This window comes from Gopherus evgoodei, chromosome 22, assembly GCF_007399415.2.
Source record: "Gopherus evgoodei ecotype Sinaloan lineage chromosome 22, rGopEvg1_v1.p, whole genome shotgun sequence".
In the NCBI taxonomy this organism is placed as follows: Eukaryota; Metazoa; Chordata; order Testudines; family Testudinidae; genus Gopherus; species Gopherus evgoodei.
Window position 1 is genome coordinate 487,137 of NC_044343.1, and position 21,033 is coordinate 508,169.

The window sequence follows — 21,033 nt, forward strand, 5'->3', positions numbered from 1 at the left end:
AAGAGGCATTATCTCTAAAATACCTATGGTATTGGACAAGAACAGAATAAATGATGAAAAGTAAATTTGAATTTTACAAATGTCACTGTTAATTTACAGTTTTATTAGAAACAATGGGAAGGAATAATTTAAGATGCAACTTTATTCCTTAATACACTCAGCCTGCCCATTCCATGTAGATCTGGAAGTAGGGTGACCAGGCAGCAAGCATGAGAAATCGGGACAGAGTGTGGGGGGAATAGGTGCTTATATAAGTTGCTCATTTTTGTGTAGTTCTCCTATTTGAAGTTAAATGCTACTGTAGTGAGTTTCTTTGGCATTTTTCCTTCCACAATGATGTTACATTTATTACATCATGGTCACAATTACAGAAAGGTTCAGCTATATTCACCTCCTGGAGCAGATAGTGCATTCTATGTAGGACCAAATCAAGAACTACCTCTCCCAGTGTGGGTTGCAGGACAAGTTGCTCCAAAAAGCAGTCATTTAATGTGTCTAGAAATTTTATCTCTGCATCCCTTCCTGATGTGACATATACCCAGTCAATATGAGGATAGTTTAAATCCCCCGTTATTGCTGCACTTTCTGCCTTTGTAGCCTCTCTAATCTGCCTGAGCAGTTCAGAATTGCTGTCACCACCCTGGTTTAGAGGTCAGTAGTATACTCAAACTTCTATACATTTATAGTTCAAGCATGGAATTTCTAACTATTGAGATGCTAAGATACTATGTGATTCATTTAAGATTTTTACTTTATTTGACTTTATGCTTTCTTTCACATATAGTACAACCAGCACAACCTACTCTCTCATTCCTATATATTTTTCCCAATGGCATTAACATGCTGCATTGATTATCCTCATTCCACCAAGTTTCCATGATGCCTACAGTATCAATAGCCTAATTTAATGCCAGGCACTCTAGTTCACCCATCTTAATATTTAGACTTCTAGCATTTGTACATAAGAACTTGTACATTTTGTCAATATTCAGATGTTTGCCTTTATCTATCATATTTAAATAGACCTCTTATGTTTGACTGTTTTTCCATTAGCTCCTACCTGTACTTTACCAATGTCTTTCCTATCTTCTTTACTAGGACCTATAGTTCTCCATTTAATAAATTCATCCCTAAGGGATGTCTCCACCCAGTGTGCCCCTGCGTCTGTCAGCTTTCCCCCAGCCCTTAGTTTAAAAAAAACTTTCCACAATCTTTTACATTTTATGTGAAAGGGCTTCATCTTTCTCTTACTGTATTTAAATAAACTGTTACTGTTGCCTTTTATGTCCCCTGCAAGGTATAATTCGTTTTGGTGCAAGGTGAAACTTACCCTTTGTCCCTACATGCTTGTGCTGTTCATTTAGCAATGAGGCCTTGTACGCAGCGCATCCCTGACCTGTCCTTTCTGCAGCCATTCCACCTTGCAAACTCGCATCCACTTTCACTCCTTTCCGCCACTTCTGCTGTAAGTCTCTCTCCCGCCCACTCAGCAGCTACAGTCCAGGTAATGTCCTGCCCCCCGGGCCGTACCAACTGCAGCTGTCCAGGCAGGGCAAGGCATGATCTTCCCTCTCATGCTTCCAGTCTCTGCTGGACCCTTGGGAATATTCCTGTCTACACTAGCGCTGTCATGGCTCCCACCTCACTATGCTGCACAGGCAGCGTTGCCATAGTGACCACTGACATGGCGTCAACTGCAGGCACAGAGCCTGCTCTGCCCCAGCCCCACCAGCGTCTATGAGCACCGCTCCCCACCGCCCCAGTGCAGGACCTCGCTGTACCTCAGCCCAGCTCTCCCGCCGAAGCTACCGCTGACCTGAGAGCGCCAGCGCCGACAGGCGAAAGCCAGCACCGGAAGCTACCTCAGAAGGCCGGAAGTTGGTGCAGCAAAACAAATCGTCCCGACCAACCCCTGCTCCGTCCCCGACAGCCCTGGGCCCTCCCCTAGGTTCCGCCCCATTCTGACCGGCCCAGGCGGAGCCGTGCGGCGCGTGGTGACGTAAGGCGCTCGGAACGCGCTGACGCGGTGGTTCTGGGCGGGTGCTTCTGCCCGGTGCCCGACTCCCATCATGGCGGCGGGGGGAGGCGGAGGCGGCCGGGGGGGCAGTGGCCCCAGATGGGGCGGGGGCCGGGCCGGCGGGGGCGCAGCGCAGGAGAAACTGCCGGTGCATGTGAGTGCGGGGCCCTCCCCGAGCGCCGCCCCGTCTTCCTTCAGTGACCCCCCCGGGATAACCCCCTGCCCGCTCCGAGCCCCCCATCGCCCCGCCCCCAGGGCCCCCTGCACTTCACCCGGGATAACCCCCTGCCCGCTCCGAGCCCCCCATCGCCCCGCCCCCAGGGCCCCCTGCACTTCACCCGGGATAACCCCCTGCCCGCTCCGAGCCCCCCATCGCCCCACCCCCAGGGCCCCCTGCACTTCACCCGGGATAACCCCCTGCCCGCTCCGAGCCCCCCATCGCCCCGCCCCCAGGGCCCCCTGCACTTCACCCGGGATAACCCCCTGCCCGCTCCGACCCCCCCATCGCCCCGCCCCCAGGGCCCCCTGCACTTCACCCGGGATAACCCCCTGCCCGCTCCGAGCCCCCCATCGCCCCGCCCCCAGGGCCCCCTGCACTTCACACTGGATAACCCCCCATTCCCTCCTACCTAGGATAACCCCCCTGCCCGCTCCGAGTCCCCCATCACTCCTCCCCTTGGGCCCCCTGCACTTCACCCGGGATAACCCCCCTGCCCGCTCCGAGCCCCCCATCGCCCCGCCCCAAGGGCCCCCTGCACTTCACCCGGGATAACCCCCTGCCCGCTCCGAGCCCCCCATCGCCCCGCCCCAAGGGCCCCCTGCACTTCACCCGGGATAACCCCCCTGCCTGCTGGGGCGCCCATCGCCCCACCCCAAAGGCCTCCTGCACTTCACCCGGGATAACCCCCTGCCCGCTCCGAGCCCCCCATCGCCCCGCCCCCAGGGCCCCCTGCACTTCACCCGGGATAACCCCCTGCCCGCTCCGAGCCCCCCATCGCCCCGCCCCCAGGGCCCCCTGCACTTCACCCGGGATAACCCCCTGCCCGCTCCGAGCCCCCCATCGCCCCGCCCCCAGGGCCCCCTGCACTTCACACTGGATAACCCCCCATTCCCTCCTACCTAGGATGACCCCCCTGCCCGCTCCGAGTCCCCCATCACTCCTCCCCTTGGGCCCCCTGCACTTCACCCGGGATAACCCCCCCTGCCCGATCCGAGTCCCCCATCACTCCTCCCCTTGGGCCCCCTGCACTTCACCCGGGATAATCTCCGGCCCCTCCCACCCGGGATAATTCCACTATGCCCGCTCGGGCCCCCCACCGCCCCGCCCCACGGGTCCCCTGCACTTCACCCGGAATAACCCCCCATTCCCTTCCACCTGGGACAATCCACCTGCCCACTGGGGCCCCCCATCGCCCCGCTAGGCCTCCTGCACTTCACCCGGGATAACCCCCCATTCCCTCCTACCCAGGATAAACCCCCTGCCCGCTGGGGCCCCCCATCGCCCCATCCCATGGGCCCCGTGCACTTCACCCGGAATAACCCCCCATTCCCTCTCACCCGGGACAATCCCCCTGCCAGCTGGGGCCCCCATCGCCCCACCCCATAGGTCTCCTACACTTCACACTGGATAACCCCCCATTCCCTCCTACCTAGGATAACCCCCCTGCCTGCTCCGAGTCCCCCATCACTCCTTCCCTTGGGCCCCCTGCACTTCACCCGGGATAATCTCCGGCCCCTCCCACCCGGGATAATTCCACTGTGCCCGCTCGGGCCCCCCACCGCCCCACCCCACGGGTCCCCTGCACTTTACCCGGAATAACCCCCCATTCCCTCCCACCCGGGACAATCCACCTGCCCACTGGGGCCCCCCATCGCCCTGCCCCATAGGCCTCCTGCCCTTCACCCGGAATAACCCCCCATTCCCTCCTACCCAGGATAACCCCCCTGCCCGCTGGGGCCCCCCATCGCCCCACCCCATAGGTCTCCTGCACTTCACACTGGATTACCCCCCATTCCCTCCTACCTAGGATAACCCCCCTGCCCGCTCCGAGTCCCCCATCACTCCTCCCCTTGGGCCCCCTGCACTTCACCCGGGATAATCTCCGGCCCCTCCCACCCGGGATAATTCCACTGTGCCCGCTCGGGCCCCCCACCGCCCCACCCCACGGGTCCCCTGCACTTTACCCGGAATAACCCCCCATTCCCTCCCACCCGGGACAATCCACCTGCCCACTGGGGCCCCCCATCGCCCTGCCCCATAGGCCTCCTGCCCTTCACCCGGAATAACCCCCCATTCCCTCTCACCCGGGACAATCCCCCTGCCAGCTGGGGCCCCCCATCGCCCCACCCCATAGGTCTCCTGCACTTCACACTGGATTACCCCCCATTCCCTCCTACCTAGGATAACCCCCCTGCCCGCTCCGAGTCCCCCATCACTCCTCCCCTTGGGCCCCCTGCACTTCACCTGGGATAATCTTTGGCCCCTCCCACCCAGGATAATCCCCCATGCCCGCTTGGGCCCATCGCCCCATTCCGTGGGCCCCGTGCACTTCACTTGGGATAATCCCCCGTGCTCACTTGGGCCCCCCACCGCGCCACCCCATGGGCCCCCTGCACTTCACGCAGGATAACCTCCCATTCCCTTCCAGCCAGGATAATTCCCCCATTGCCCTGCCCCCGGGCCCACTGCACTCACCTGGGATAACCCCCTCGTTCCTCCCACCTAGGATAATTTACAGTGCCTGCTCCAGGGCCTCCCCCTCGAGGGTGACACCCCTCCTCCAGAGTGAACCCCAACCCCTTCCTGTGACCCCCTTAGTCCCGTCCCCCCAGGCGAATAGGTCCTCAGACCCTAGGTGGCCTTGCGCTCTGCTCTCCACCCCAGCTCTTTGACTAACTCCCGCTCCCCTACAGGTGGAGGATGCACTCTCCTACCTGGACCAGGTGAAGATTCGCTTTGGCAGTGATCCTGCCACCTATAACGGTTTCCTGGAGATCATGAAGGAATTCAAGAGCCAGAGGTAAGGTGTTCCTCCCCGCTCTTCCCCATCCAATACCCACTCCTACAGTGCCCTTCCTCTCAGGTATTCCATTTCGCCTTAGAATATTCCCCTGCTCCTAGCACTCCTCTTATAGGACCCCAGACCTTAGTGCCAGCACCCACCTTTAAGAACCTCCTCATTGCTCATCCCCACATAAAATACCCCCCAATATTCCCCTGCCTCCGTTCCCATTTTCAGCACACCTTCAGCAAAATCTGATCATCACACTTCCCAAACTCATGCAGGAAATATGCTTCTTGGGTTCCATGAGATTATGCAAGAGTTAAATTCCAGATATAAAGAGGTCCATTATCTCCTCCCCAAGAGGATCCCAAATGTTCCTCTAGAACACTGATCCCAACACCATTCATCCAGATGGAGTCAATATCCCACAATTTCCCAGGGCCCTAATTCCAGAAAGACAATAAATCTTATAACTCAGCTCACTCAGGGAACTCAAATCCTAAAAAGGGGTGAAGAAGCCAGAAATTGTAGCACCCAAAACACCAGGAGTGAAGGCAGGCACATCCCCTTCAGCTAATCCACATCCTTGAGTCTCCATCTGGCCCCATAAGCAGAACCATCACTTTGGGAGGAGCTTGCTGATGATTGGGAATTTTTCACTTCATTTGGGCCTACTAGTTCTGCTGATCTTTTAAAGTGACATGGACTGTCCAGAATAGTGGCTTGGTCAGACATTGGTTTTCTATGGTATTGGGGCTAATGAATCTAATGTGTGCCTTGTTTGGAGAGTTCAGTCTTTAGATTGGGGAGGATGGGAAAAGGAGTTTCTTCTGACATCTGGCCTTAACCTTGCAAAATATATAAATTGTATGATCAGTGGTTAGATTCAGGGAGGGGAACTATCCTTACTGTGGTACATGGATGCCCAGAGAGTTGGAATAATTCAACCTGCTGCAGTATAATTGCTGTGACTAAATCTTCTCTAGGAAGCCACAAGAACTCTGGACAGTTTGTCTTCAGGGGAGTCAGTGTTATCTTGATGCTTAAGTCTATCCAATTCCCTGGTTGTTAATAAGTGTTATTGCAGTTCTTACTTTTTCTGTATCTTACCTTCTATTTTGTGACTTAAGGCCTTACATGAAGTTAACAGCCTGTTCTTGGTTCTAGCATTGATACTCCTGGTGTAATCAGGCGGGTTTCTCAGCTGTTTCATGAACATCCCGACCTCATTGTAGGATTCAATGCTTTCCTCCCTTTGGGCTACAGAATAGAGATTCCAAAGAACGGGAAGTTAAGTATACAGTCGCCACTGGCTAGTCAGGTATGTTAAAATGCTTGGATTAATTTAAATGAATCATAATGTATCTACAGGTGACATACAGGGTCTGCATAATAGATAAGTTGATTCGCCTTTATTGCAGTTTGAACATATGTTTTACAGGTTGTTCAGATACCATGGCAATGGCTATGAGAATGTAAATAGAATAGAATTTCTTTAAGAAACATTTAATACTTTTAGTCTGCACTAAAATGAAGCTCCCACACAAGTTGCCATGGTAGGCCAAATACTTTAATCAAATTTGAAAGTTAAAAATCATGGGTGGCTGGCTGTCTATATACACAACGTTTAGTGAATCTTTATAATCACACTTGAATTTAAACTTGAAAAATGTTTGAAAAGATCATATTTCCACATTCCCATTAAGATGCCTGCACAGAACACAAATTTGTACGTCATTCATTTGTCTCATAAGAATGGCCATACTGGGTCAGACCAAAGGTCCATCTAACCCAGTATCCTGTCTTCTGATAGCAGCCAATGTCAGGTGTCCCAGAGAGAATGAACAGAACAGGTAATCATCCAGTGATCCATCACCTGTCACCCATTTCCAGATTCTGGAAACAGAGGCTAGGGACACCATCTCTGCCCATCCTGGGTGATAGCCATTGGTGGACCTTCCTATCCTCTATGAATTTATCTAGTTCTTTTTTGAACCCTGTTATTGTTATTGTCTTGGCCTTCACAACATCCTCGAGCAAGGAGTTCCACAGGTTGACTATTCATTGTGTGAAGAAGTATTTCCTTTTGTTTGTTTTAAACCTGCTGCCTATTAATTTCATTTAGGGCTGGTCTACACTACGGGGGAAAATCGATCTTAGATACGCAACTTCAGCTACGTGAATAACATAGCTGAAGTCGAAGTATCTAAGATCGAATTACTCACCGTCCTCACAGCGCGGGATCGATGTCCGCGGCTCCCCCTGTCGATTCCGCAACTCCGTTTGGGTTGGTGGAGTTACAGAATTGATATAAACACATTCAGGGATCGATATATCGCGTCTAGATGAGACACGATATATCGATCCCCGAGCAATCGATTGCTGATACGGCGGGTAGTGAAGACATACCCTTAGTGACCCCTTGTCTTGTATTATGAGGAGTAAATAACACTTATTTACTTTCTCCACAACAGTCATGACTTTATAGACCTCTATCATATCCCCCCTTAATCATCCCTTTTCCAAGCTGAAGTCCCAATCTTATTATCCATTTTGCATCCATTTTCACAGTTGCAGAGTTTGAAACTTAAAAATCTCATCAGAATTTTGTTCAGAGCCTCTGGTTTTAACTATGATCTCTGCCACCTGCTAGTCTTTCAGCACTCATGTTCTTTGATCTATCACTCAGAAACTTGACATTTCTTAGAGCTCTCCGGTTGAACGTGTTTCTTTAAATCTACAATTCCTGCAGAATAAAGCAATGTTAGTAGAGAGTGTTTTGTATGTTCTTGGCATCACTACTTTCTAAAGTGCAGAGGATAATGGAGTGACAGTCACAAACATTAATGAGTCAGTTACTGTTGAGGGAAGAATGAAAACAGAAGAGCAGAAGCAGTGGTGGCTTGTCGGTTTTTCATGGACATTTGGTCATTGAATTTTGAGTACTTTGTGTTCCTTTGTCAAGATTGTTGCCATTGGGTCCAGGTACAACATTTGAAAATCCCTTGATTATGAGACTAGCTCTGGTGGAAGAATTGCTCATGAAAACTGGACCTAAGAAGGCATTCGCTCTTTGATAAAAGAACGCAAAGAACAGTGTGTGAGAATCTAATGATGAAGTTTGGCTTATTGTGCTGAAAATGCCTTCAGATGTTTAGAGACTTATAGGAAACCTGTTTTGATCACTGGATCCTGAAACAAAATTACCCTGTGGTGTGGAAATACAAGGGTTTGTGGACAACTGAGACTTGCAACTGGAAGACCTGGAACAACGCTTCCTCAGCTCTCGTCCACTCACACCCCTTCTCTATCTACGCTACATTGATGACATCTTCATCATCTGGACCCATGGGAAGGAGACTCTGGAAAAATTCCACCATGATTTCAACAGCTTCCACCCCACCATCAACCTCAGCCTGGACCAATCTACACGGGAGGTCCACTTTCTTGACACCACGGTGCAAATAAGTGATGGTCACATTAACACCACCCTATATCGAAAACCCACCGACTGCTATGCCTACCTTCATGCCTCCAGCTTCCATCCCGGGCACATCACACGATCCATTGTCTACAGCCAAGCATTGAGGTACAACCGCATCTGCTCTAACCCCTCAGACAGAGACCAACACCTACAAAATCTCCACCAAGCATTCTCAAAACTACAATACCCGCATGAGGAAATAAGGAAACAGATCAACAGAGCCAGACGTGTACCCAGAAGCCTCCTACTGCAAGACAAACCCAAGAGAGAAACCAACAGGACTCCACTGGCCATCACATACAGCCCCCAGCTAAAACCCCTCCAACGCATCATCAAGGATCTACAACCCATCCTGGACAATGATCCCACACTTTCACAGGCCTTGGGTGGCAGGCCAATCCTTGCCCACAGACAACCTGCCAACCTGAAACATATTCTCACCAGTAACTACACACCACACCATAATAACTCTAACTCAGGAACCAATCCATGCAACAAACCTCGATGCCAACTCTGCCCACATATCTACACCAGCGACACCATCACAGGACCTAACCAGATCAGCCACACCATCACTGGTTCATTCACCTGCACATCCACCAATGTAATATACGCCATCATATGCCAGCAATGCCCCTCTGCTATGTACATCGGCCAAACTGGACAGTCTCTACGGAAAAGGATAAATGGACACAAATCAGACATTAGGAATGGCAATATACCAAAACCTGTAGGAGAGCACTTCAACCTCCCTGGCCACACTATAGCAGACCTTAAGGTGGCCATCCTGCAGCAAAAAAACTTCAGGACCAGACTTCAAAGAGAAACTGCTGAGCTTCAGTTCATCTGCAAATTTGACACCATCAGCTCAGGATTGAACAAAGACTGTGAATGGCTTGCCAATTACAGAACCAGTTTCTCCTCTCTTGGTTTTCACACCTCAACTTCTAGAACAGGGCCTCATCCTCCCTGATTGAATTGACCTCGTTATCTCTAGCTTGCTTGCTAGCACACATATATATACCTGCCCCTGGATATTTCCATTACATGCATCTGAGGAAGTGGGTATTCACCCACGAAAGCTCATGCTCCAAAACGTCTGTTAGTCTATAAGGTGCCACAGGATTCTTTGCTGCTTTTACAGATCCAGACTAACACGGCTACCCTCTGATACTTTCAGAGGTTATCTGCAAGGCCCTTTCTGTGAATCTCCTTATCAGAGATGGTTCTTGTATTTAACATATTCTGAGTTTCTCTTGGAATCAGCTACAAATGGACCGCTTCTTAATGTGGTTTTGGTCAGCCTGGGACCAAGGAACCATATGCTTCTAGAACACGAGTGGGCAAACTTTTTGGCCCAAGGGCCACCTCGGGGTTGTGAAACTGTATAGAGGGCTGGGTAGGGAAGGCTGTGCCTCCCCAAACAGCCTAGCCCCCTGATCCACCCACTCCCGCTTCCAACCCCCGAACCATCCAACCCCCCCCCCCCCCACTTCTTGTCCCCTGACCATCCCCTTCCGGGACCCCCTGCCCCAGGAACCCCACCCCCTATCCAACCACCCCTGTCCCCTAACTGCCCCGACTCCTATCCACATACCCGCCCCCGGGACTTCCACGCCTATCCAACCCCCATGTCCACTGACCGCCCCCACAGAACCTCCACCCCATCCAACCGCTCCCTGACTGCCTCCTGGGACAGCCTGCCCCTTATCCAACTCCCTCCCTGCCCTCTTACATTGCCTCTCAGAGTGGCAGGACTGGCAGCTGTGCCGCCTGGCCGGAGCCAGCTGCGCCGCCAGCCGCGCTCCCTGCAAAGTGAGCTGAGGCCGTGGGGGAGGGGAGACAGCAGGGGAGGGGTCAGGGGCTAGCCTCCCTGGATGGGAGCTCAAGGACTGGGCAGGATGGTCCTGCAGGCCAGATGTGGGGAGACAGCAGGGGAGGGGCCGGGGGCTAGCCTCCCTGGATGGGAGCTCAAGGGCCAGGCAGGATAGTCCCGCAGGCCAGATGTGGCCCGTGGGCCATTGTTTTCCCACCTCTGTCCTAGAAGCTATTAGGAAATCAGAGGTAAAATTGGACTGAAACAAGTTGCTTGTAATGCTCAATTGCTTAGAAAAGTGGCTTTAAGGCAGTATCATAAGCAAGAGGTGGCATAGAGTCTGCATGGCACTACAATTAACCAAATTCTATGAATACAGATTCCAGTGAGCTTGACTGCTAGGAGCTGTTAAGTTTCTATCCACTGATTGACATCTGTAAACTGCAAGCACGAAGTTCAACTGTCATTGGTTGGTCATTGGCCTATTTTAAAATGGCAATTTTTCCTGAACATTTGGACACTCAGTAACATACATCAGACTGTCTGCTGTGCAGCGTCATGGTATAGCTGCGCTACTAGGCGCTCTCAGAACTTACCTTTATCCATTAGTGAAAGGAGGGACTTAAAAAGCCTTTAACTGGTATGGCAGGACAGGGCTTGTTGGATGTGAAGGAGATGTTCTCGGTATTGAGACTCATTTTGAGTTATTTTACAGAGGCTGTTACAATAAGGAAATATAGCTCTGTTTCTTACTACATCACATATTTAAATACTTCCTTTTTATGATGTCACTGTAATTATTTTTCTGTAAAGAATGTATGTTCAACATACTTCCTACACCAAGTCAATAGCCAAAATGTAGTTCAGTTTTGGTATAACAGCCCATGAGTCTTTGCAAACACAGTCAAGAATATACATCAATTTCTTTTACTCTGTAAGTGTTCAAAAGTGTGGAGCTATAATCTTTAAGCGGTCTGGAGAATTAAGTAAGTGTTGGGGATATCTACCAGTCACCCTGATAAAGGCTAGCAAACTGCAGAGTGCAATCCAAACCTGTTTTCCCTTCAAACATAAGTGTCTGTAAATAAAACGAGTCTTGAAGTTTAGCTGGTTAATGTTGGTCTTTGTTATAAATGATCAAAGTTGAAGCTTCAAAAGTGAAGTCTCAGTAATGTTCATACAGTGGGGTGCATCAGATGTGAAAATCCTCTGAATAATTACGTTTAAGACTTTCAAGTACTGTAAACATCTGTCTGAAGCTCTGTTCTCAAATAGGTATGATGGGAAGAGCTCTTTACAAACAACGTTGGACTTAAATGGAAAGAGAAGTGAGAGTTTAGCACTATGGCTAATGTTTTTTAATTGACCGTCTTAGTAAAAGAGGTCAAGAAGTTCATGGGTCAGTTAAATCTTTTACTGTGCAATTAACCTTTCCCTAACTGAACAGTTTGTAAATGTGCATGATCATTTTAATGAACATGTTTTACATCTCTCTTTATCTGAGTCACCAGCTTGCATTACTTCTATCACTAGGTGTCATCAGAGCCTGTTCCAAGTGCTCATCCGGGTGGTGGGTTATTGTTACATTATTGTCAGGAGAATTCTCACAACCACAGTGACTGCTCTGAAGACTTCCGGCAGCAACTTCCATACAAAGAAGATAAATCTCAAATCTCCTTGGAATCTGATTCTGTAGAGTTCAATAATGCAATAAGTTACGTGAATAAGATCAAAACCCGTTTTCTTGACCATCCTGAAATCTACAGATCATTCTTAGAAATTCTTCACACTTACCAGGTAGAGTTCTGGCAAATAAGATATCATGGGTCAGTATTGTGGCTGTTTGAACCTGCAATGTTAAATGACATTTGTTCGTGCAGTACTGTTTTATTGTGATTTATAAAGATCCCCCAACTTCAGCCTCTCTCAGACAAATGTGGCACTGAGAAACTCTTAAGCATAGGCTTTGTATATGGATAGGGAATGCTTAGGGTCTGTCAAATGCTTGTCACCTCAGTAAAGTGGTGGTGCTACTACAGGCTTCGTTTTGAAAAGAGAGACAACTGATTGAAGCTGTACAGAAAGTATTTTTTGTTTTAAGCTAGGTGATTTTTCTTTTACCATTACTAATGTTCTATTTTTAAATGCTTTATATCTTCTAACTGAGTGCAGCGATTAGATCTGCATGCCCATGGAAGGACAACAGTTTGATAATTCACTGCTGAGTCCTGTGGTCAAGGACGCCAAACTTGGATACCCTATGTGGTAGCACACTGTGCTACTACAAGAATGCTAAGCCAGCTGATAATTATCTAAAGCTTTTTCCTGTATTTGACTCTTGAATACAGTGGGTTGTCTGTTCCAGTTTCCTTGCTAACTGAAGTGTGTTACTGTAACAGTTTGTTTAATATTTCTCTGTAAATTGGCAGAAAGAACAGCTGAACACTAAAGGCCGACCCTTTCGAGGCATGTCAGAGGAAGAAGTGTTTACTGAAGTAGCAAATCTCTTCAGGGGACAGGAGGATCTACTCTCTGAGTTTGGACAGTTTCTCCCTGAGGCTAAAAGATCTTTGGTATGTGTTTTGGTAGTACAAAGCAAAAAAGATAGAACACTGTGACAGTCTACTCTGTTTATGTTCTAGTTGGATAATCTGCATAATGTCTGAATAAATACCCTAAAGAATAAAGTTATTTGCCCCTGCGGGACTGAGATCTGGGCTGGGAGAGAGTGCATCAGGGTGAAGAGACTGAGAGACGCGTTGATTGGGTGGAGCGTCTGTGTACCTTTCTCTCAGAGCAGTTGGACAAAGCACAGTAGAGATAACCAGTCTCCTGAGATGGAACAGATAATAAGCAGTGATGTGTAAATTCTTAGAAGTTGCTGCTCTGTGGTGCTGTTGACAACAGCTAAAAGATCTCTGCTCCCCAAAAAGTATGCTGAGAGCCTTCTGTCTTGGGGAGAGTAGAGCCCCTTTGAGGGGTATCTTGTAATAGAGTATTCGGTGAAAACAGTCTACCTTTGGATGCCAAATAGGCCATGTCTAAATTGGAGGGGATTATTTTGGTGGTCCACAGAAATCCATGTGGTTAAAACCATTATTTGGTGGGCTGCCACTTTTTCCTGTGACTTTCTCAGTTGTCATTACATCATCTGACTGCTCTTGCAGCATCGCCCTTATGGCTGGGAAAGTCAAAGGAATGTTGTCCTTGTTTCCTGCTCTTGGAATTTCTACTCCTACTACATCCTTGATACTGAATGAAAAAACTTTAGGGATTAAAAAAAACTTTGAAATTCCAGATATGTGGAGAAAGATTTGGCCCTTGAACAGCTCTAGCACAAATCTTATTGATCCTTCTGATGACTCTTTCACTGCAGGGTGCAGTTAAGATGCTGCCACAGGGTTCTTCTCAAGATTTTCAGACTACCCTTATAGCTGTATGTAGAGCTGAAACAATTGAATATAACTTAATGTCTTACTAAAGAACTAACATTTAGAATTTAAAAAAATTTTAAGGGGTTAATTCTTACTATTCCAATGGGTTGTGCTTGTATGTGATATGTGTAGTGGTGCTACATCACTGCAAAATGTTATAGAAAAACTGACTATCAGCATTTGAACTATGCTCTCACTATTTGTTGTTTGTAGTTAGGTAACTCGCTTAGTGAAATCTCATGTCCTCTAGTCTGTTCAGATAAATGGGGTTCTCTATTTCTGAGCAACTAATAAGGGCAAATTGAAAACATTGTCTTTAATTTAGTTCACGGGAAATGGGCCATGTGAAATGAACAGTGTCCAGAAAATTGATCATGAAAAAAATCTGGAACATAGTAAAAAGCGATCCAGACCACTACTGCTGCGTCCTGTTCCCAGCCCAGCAAAGGTATCGTGTTGCAAACAGAAATGTTTACTGTTTTCATACTTAGGCATTGCTATAACCTGTGCTATATGAGATAATTGCTCTCAACTTTCAAATTCTGCTAAGAGCATGTCATAGGGGAGCCTCACCTGGGTGCCCTCCAGTGCCAGGCCATGGTATGACAGCCATGGATGCCTCAGTTTTCCCATCAGAGTCCCCAGAAATAGTCCTTAAGTATATGTTGCCCTTTCAGGGTTAATTACAAAAGTCCTGTATACATAAATCATAACAAGTCCCACAGCCATAGTCCAGACAGTACATTAAGAAGATCCATAGAATCTCTCTGGATAGAAATTCCATCCTTGCACTATAAGAGTAGGACTATATTACTGGCCACCTGACCAGGATGCTGATGGTGACTGTGAAATGCCCAGGGGGATTAGAGAGGCTTACAAAGGTAGAAGATGCAATAATAATGGGCTATTTTAGCTGTCCTCATATTGACCGGGTATGTGTCACCTTGGAAGGGGATACAGAAATTAAATTTCTAGACTTATTAAATGACTGCTTCATGGAGCAGCCAGTCCTGGAACCCACAAGAGGTGAGGCAATTTTTGAGTTAATCCTACATGGAATGCAGGATCTGGTTCAAGAGGTGAATACAACAGAGCCACTCAGTAATAGTGATCACAATGTAATTAAATTTAAGATCCTTGTAGGGGGATAAAATGCCAAAGAAACTCACCATGGCAGCATTTAACTTCAGATAAGGGAACGACACAAAAATGGGGAAGCTAATTAAATGGAAATTAAAAAGAACAGCCAGAAGCATGAAATGCTTGCAAACTGCATGGAAGTTATTTTAAAACACCATAATAAAGGCTCAATCTTAATGCATAGTCCATTTTAAAAAAAGGACCAAAAACTGCCACCATGGATAAAAAACTGAGTAGAAGAGTTGGCTAAAAGCAAAAAGCCATTCTTTAAAAACTAGAAGCCAAATCCTAATGAGGAAAATGGAAAGGTGTTAAACTCTGGAAAGTCAAGGGTAAAAGTATAATTAGGCAGACCAGAAAAGAATTTGAAGAGCAACTAGCAAAAGATACAAAAAACTGACAGCAAATTTTTTTTAAGTAAATCAGAAGCAGGAAGCCTGCCAATCGGAGCCACTAGACAATTAGGGTGCTAAAGGAGCACTCAAGGAAGACAAGGCCATTGTGGAGAAACTAAATAAATTATTTGTACCAGTGTTCACTGCAGAGAATGTGAGGGAGATTCCCACACCTAAGCCTTTCTTTTTAGGTGACAAAGCTTGAGGAACTGTCCCAGACTGAGGTGTCAGTAGAGAAGGTTGTGGAACAAATTGCTAGATTAAACAGTAATAAGTCACCAGGACCAGATGGTATTCACCGAAGAGTTCTGAAGGAACTCAAATGTGAAATTGCAGAACTACTAAGTGTGGTATGTACTCTATTGCTTAAATCAGCCTCTGTACCAGCTGACTGGAGGATAGCTCATGTAACACTGATTTAAAAAAAAAACAACTCCAGATACAATCCAGGTAATTAAAGCCTTATAAGCCTAACTTCAGTTACCAGGCAGATTGGTTGAAATGAAGAACAGAATTATCACACGCGATAAAGACGATATGGTGAGGAAGAGTCAACATGGCTTTTGTAACAGGAAATCATGCCTCACCAATCTATCAGAATTCTTTGAGGGTGTCAACAAGCATGTGGACAAGGGTAATTCAGTTGATATAATGTACTTAGACTTTCGGAAAGCCTTTGACAAGGACCCTCACCAAAGACTTTAAAGCATAGTAAGCAGTCATGGGATAAGAGGGAAGGTCCTCTCATGGATCAGTTAAAAGATAAGAAACATAGGATCGAAATAAATTGTAAGTTTTTATAATGGAGAGCAGTAAATAGCAGGGTTCCCAAAGTATCTTTACTGTGACCAGTGCTGTTCAACATATTCATAAATAATCTGGAAAAAGAGATGAACAGTGGGGTGAAAAAGTTTGCAGATGGTACAAAATTACTCAAGATAGCTAAGTCCAAAGCTGACTGCAGAGAGTTAAGAGAGGAATCTTATAAAACTGGGCAACTGGACAACAAAATGGCTGATGAAATTTAGTGCCGATAAGCGCAAAGTAGCGCACCTGGGGAAAAATAATCATAACTATCCATACAAACTGATGGGTTCTAGATTACCTTTACGACTCAAGAATGAGATCTTGGGAGTCATTTGTAGATAGTTCTCTGAAAACATCACCCAGTATGCGGTGGTGGTCAAAAAGCTAGTATAATGCTAGGAACCATTAGGAAAGGGATAGATAGTAAGATAGGAAATATCATAATGCCACTATATAAATATATGGTATGCCCACACTTTGAATACTGTGTGCAGTTTTGGTTGCCCCATCTCAAAAAAGGTACATTGAAATTGGAAATGGTACAGAGAAGGGCAGCAAAAATGGTAAGGGGTGTAGAACAACTTCCATACAAGGATAGATTAAAAAGTCTGTGACTGTTCAGTTTAGAAGAGAGATGATTAAGTGGAGGATGGGATAGAGGTCAATAAAATCAGGACTGGAGTGGAGAAAGTGAATAGGGAAGTATTATTTACCCCTTCATGTAATACAAAAACTAGGGGTCACACAATGAAATTAATAGGTAGCAGGTTTAAAAGAAAACGAAGTACTTCACACAATGCACAGTCAACCTGTGGAACTCATTGCCAGGGGATGTGAAAGACAGAAGTATAACTAGGTTCAAAAAAGAATTAGTTCAGTTCATGGAGGATAGGTACATCAATGGCTATTAGCCAAGATGATTAGGGACACAACCCCATGCTTTGGGTGCCCCCAAACCTCTGACTGCCAGATGTTGCGACTGAACATAAGCGGGATGGATCACTCAATAATTACCCTGTTCGCTCCCTCTGAAGCATCTGGCATTGGCTACTGTTGGAAGTCAGAATACTGGGCTGGACGGACCATTGGTCTGACCCAGTATGGCCGTTCTTATCCCTGGAATCTCTCACCACGCTCACCTCACCAGAAAAACTCCAGATATCACCATGCCTTGACCCCAGCCTTCAGCCTTCTCTGGCTTCAACTCCTGAGCCCAGAGAGCCGGCAGGCATCTCCCTCTGCTGCACCCTGCCTTCAGCCCTCTCCAGCCTTCTGTGCCCATCACTCTCTGGTGCAGGAACATCATCAGGCTCATTTCTCCACTAGCTTCCTGACAGTTTCACCCTCTTGCTATGAAGAGTCTGCAGAGAGCTTCTTGTTTTATGCAACTTTGCCCAGACGCCACCTCCGGTCTCCTGACTCCCAGGCAGCTCTCAATTACCTTCTCTCTATCTGTCCTTAGGCATTTTCCCCACTGATATGGTGCATGTGCACTCTCATAAAATCCCATTAGGAGTCAGTTGACAAGTCATAGGTGCACTGTCCTCTTTCCTCTTAAAGGACTAGTGCCAAACATGAAGGGGAAAGTAAAAGAACCCTTATTTTTTTAAATAAATAATGGGGAATGGTGTTGAAGATACTTAACAAAGGGAAGTTGAAAACTTTGGACAAGTGCATTGTCCCTTCATACAATATAAAGTTATATATAAGTGCTAAGTATCAGGAAAATGAGGACTTGATAGAAGGACTGAATTGGGCCTCTGCCCTTGAATAAATTGCTGTTTCCTGCAGGATTATACCCTATCATTTACCTGTCATGCAAACCTGTTTTGTTTTTGCCGGGGTCATTGATATAGACCTCCATTGAGGGTGTGATGTGGCAAAGCAAGTTTGTGATTTTGGGGAATAAAGGCTCAGAGCAAGGGGTAGTTAGAGTTCAGTAAAAAGGAAATTGCTGGTATTTGAATCAAAACCATTGAAGTAAAAATATCCAACCTTTTCAACAGAAGAAAATGAAACTGCGAGGTACCAAAGATCTGTCGGTTGCAACAGTGGGAAAATATGGAACGTTGCAGGAGTTTTCTTTCTTCGATAAGGTCAGTGATCTGGCCCTGTCCTGTTGTTTGATCTTGCAGGTAGCAATTGACTGGTATTCTATGACTCCTTCTGTGGTATAGTAGAGTCCATTAAATAACAGTTTCTTAACAAATGGAGGAGTTTTGGGAGGACCTGAGGGAAACGCATACTGGTATCTTCTTGTGTGTATTTTCTCTGCTCAGCAATTGTGAACCTCATAGTAGTGTAAATCCTGTTTGTTTATAACAGGGCACTTCTGTATGTATGCTGCTTCCAAGGTTCCGATGAGTGTATGCATTTATTGGCTCTGTGCAAAAAGGCTTAGACCCTTTAAGATATCAGCATAAAAATAAAGCTAGTATACAAATGATATGACAGTTTTTATTTTCCCTCCCTCTGCCAGGTGCGCAGGGTACTGAAGAGTCAGGAAGTGTATGAGAACTTCCTCCGCTGTATTGCACTCTTTAATCAGGAGCTAGTGTCAGGCTCAGAGCTTCTCCAACTAGTCACCCCATTTTTAGGGTAAGTGAACTTGTCTTTCCAGTGAAATGTAGGGTGTACCTTTTAAACATTTGCTGTGTCACTTTTTCTCTCATGCTTCAACATTAAAACCTTATGAAGTCAAAGGTTTCTTCTGGGTTAGCAAAGCCAAAATTTTAGGAATCATTCAGACAGAGGAGAAATAAAATCTGACACAACTTTCAGTCCATAAAGTCTTAGAACAATGCTATAAAACAGCTAAATAGTGGTAGTAGTACCTGATGGAGGCCAATTGAGCTGTTAGCCCTCCAAGAGAAGGGAGAGTGTCTTATAGCAATGAACAAAGACTCCTTCAGCAGGTTAAGGAGTGGTACTGATGGAATTCTGAAGGGAGTTCTCTCTAACCCTCCACCAAGAGGATGGTTGAAATGAGCCTTAAGTGGAGTGACTGATTAAAGCAGATGACATTATGGGGAGGGAGTTCTTATCGTTATGTCAAGAAAGTCCTAGCTTTCAGTTTAGTTTTGACCATGGTCTGTATGAAATATAAGAGGTGGTGAAGAAAGTAATACTTAATGGTCAAAACAGACAGAATGTGATGATGTGAAATATAATTACTCACGTATGTCTGTTCATTTTTTAAGGAAATTCCCAGAACTCTTTGCACAGTTCAAATCCTTCCTTGGAGTAAAAGAGCTTTCATTTGCTTCTCCGCTAAGTGACCGATCTGGGGATGGAATGAGTCGGGAAATTGATTATGCTTCCTGCAAACGCATAGGATCCAGTTACCGGGCTCTTCCAAAAACCTATCAGCAGCCAAAATGCAGCGGAAGAACGGCCATTTGCAAGGAGGTACTCCAAGCTTAATATCATTGAATCCCCAGTCTGCAATGATAGCCTTTCCCAAAGCAGGCTAGTCAGTGCCCTCCACATACTGCTTTCTATGATGATTTAGGGCTTCTCTGAAACATGGACATTGCACAAATTTAATTTAAATCACTTTGTTTAAACTGGTGCAACTTTTGTATGTAGGCTCTTAAACTGGTTTAAAACTGCTTATGTCCATTGAGGTTGCACCTGTAAATTTGCTAATCTGAGCTGAACTGATATAAATCAGGTTTTTATGGAGATAAGAATGCCACACATAAAGTTGCTCTGGTTTAACTAAATCAGTATAAAATCACACCTTTCATTAAACTGGTACAACTTTGTGGACCTACTCCTTGTCCTTGATGATAGGTAGAAGGGGCAGCGGGAATGAGGGAGAGAAGTTTTATTTCACAGCATAAAATGAGTTTTTCAGCACCAGGTATGAACACAGATTTTGTAGCATAGTAGGCCAGTGAGTCACCAAAAAGCAAATTTTGAGTCAAAGCCTAAAAAAATATCCTGCGTAAGCAGGTACAATTCTAGTATGGGGTCATTCAATGTTGGCTGTGTTCAGTGATAGGTAGGGCCCTACCAAATTCACAGCCATGAAAAACGCACCACAGACCATGAAATCTGGTCTTTTGTGTGCTTTTACCCAATACTATATAGATTTCACGAGGTAGACCACGGTTTTCTCAGATTGGGGGTCCTGACCCAAAAGAAAGTTGCAAGGGGGTCACAAGGTTATTTTAGGCAGGGGGTCATGGTATTGCCACCCTTACGTCTGCGCTGTCGTCAGAGCTAGGTGGCCAGAGAGTGGCGGATTTTAGCCGGGTACCCAGCTCTGAAGACAGCGCCCCCGCTAGTAGCAGCGGAGAAGTAAGGCTTCAATACCATATCATGCCACCCTTACTTCTGTGCTGCTGCTGGTGGCGGCTCTGCTTTCAGAGCTGGGATCCTGGCCAGCAGCTGCTGCTCTCCAACTGCCCAGCTCTGAAGGCAGCAGAAGTAAGGGTAACAGTATTGAAACCCTCCCTACAATAACCTTGCGACACCACCCACACACACCCAACCTTTTTTCGGTCAGGACCCCTACAATTACAACACTTGCAAATTATAGATTTAAATAGCTGCAATCATGAAATTTACAATTTTTGAAATCTATGACTGTGAAATTGACCAAAATGGACCATGAATTTGGTAGGGCCCTAGTGATAGCGGAAGTGAACCCTGTTGGTTTAGTTTACCAGTTTGTGAAGCACTTGCTGCCTTTTGTTATAAAGGAGCATTTTGAGTCAGAGCATCTTGGCAGACAGTGGGAGTTGGATTTAATAGAGCAACCCTCCCACCCTCCTTGGCACTGGCATTTTTGTCTCCATTATGACCAGTAGCTGACTATTACAGACAAACATCTCTTCCTCCTTTATGAAACAGCAGCAAAGGACACCTTAGAAATCTTTTGAACAGTGTCTGGGTGCAACTGTTCACATGCACAATGTCTGAGAAATG

The 21,033-nt window shown here is 46.6% G+C and overlaps 1 protein-coding gene and 1 long non-coding RNA gene across 8 annotated transcripts in view; one reads left to right on the forward strand and one right to left on the reverse strand.

Annotated features, from left to right (window-relative positions):
* Nucleotides 1-1,849, reverse strand: part of LOC115638496 — a 65,673-nt gene extending 63,824 nt beyond the window's left edge. For 4 of the 5 annotated variants that reach the window (XR_003997467.1, XR_003997469.1, XR_003997465.1 and 1 more), the window contains exon 1: nucleotides 1,782-1,849. This is a non-coding gene — a long non-coding RNA (uncharacterized LOC115638496). The other variant, XR_003997466.1, reaches the window with a different exon arrangement.
* Nucleotides 1,850-2,069: 220 nt separating this feature from the next.
* SIN3B (SIN3 transcription regulator family member B) overlaps nucleotides 2,070-21,033 on the forward strand; it is a 35,105-nt gene continuing 16,141 nt past the window's right edge. For all 3 annotated transcript variants that reach the window (XR_003997447.1, XR_003997446.1, XM_030540063.1), the window contains exons 1-9: nucleotides 2,070-2,171; nucleotides 4,931-5,037; nucleotides 6,190-6,343; nucleotides 11,856-12,119; nucleotides 12,752-12,895; nucleotides 14,082-14,204; nucleotides 18,105-18,194; nucleotides 18,578-18,696; nucleotides 19,299-19,506. Coding sequence is in view for 1 of the 3 variants with exons in the window: in XM_030540063.1 (XP_030395923.1) it covers nucleotides 2,070-2,171; nucleotides 4,931-5,037; nucleotides 6,190-6,343; nucleotides 11,856-12,119; nucleotides 12,752-12,895; nucleotides 14,082-14,204; nucleotides 18,105-18,194; nucleotides 18,578-18,696; nucleotides 19,299-19,506 (1,311 nt within the window). In the remaining 2 variants the exon portion in view is untranslated. The remainder of the gene's footprint in view (nucleotides 2,172-4,930; nucleotides 5,038-6,189; nucleotides 6,344-11,855; nucleotides 12,120-12,751; nucleotides 12,896-14,081; nucleotides 14,205-18,104; nucleotides 18,195-18,577; nucleotides 18,697-19,298; nucleotides 19,507-21,033) is intronic.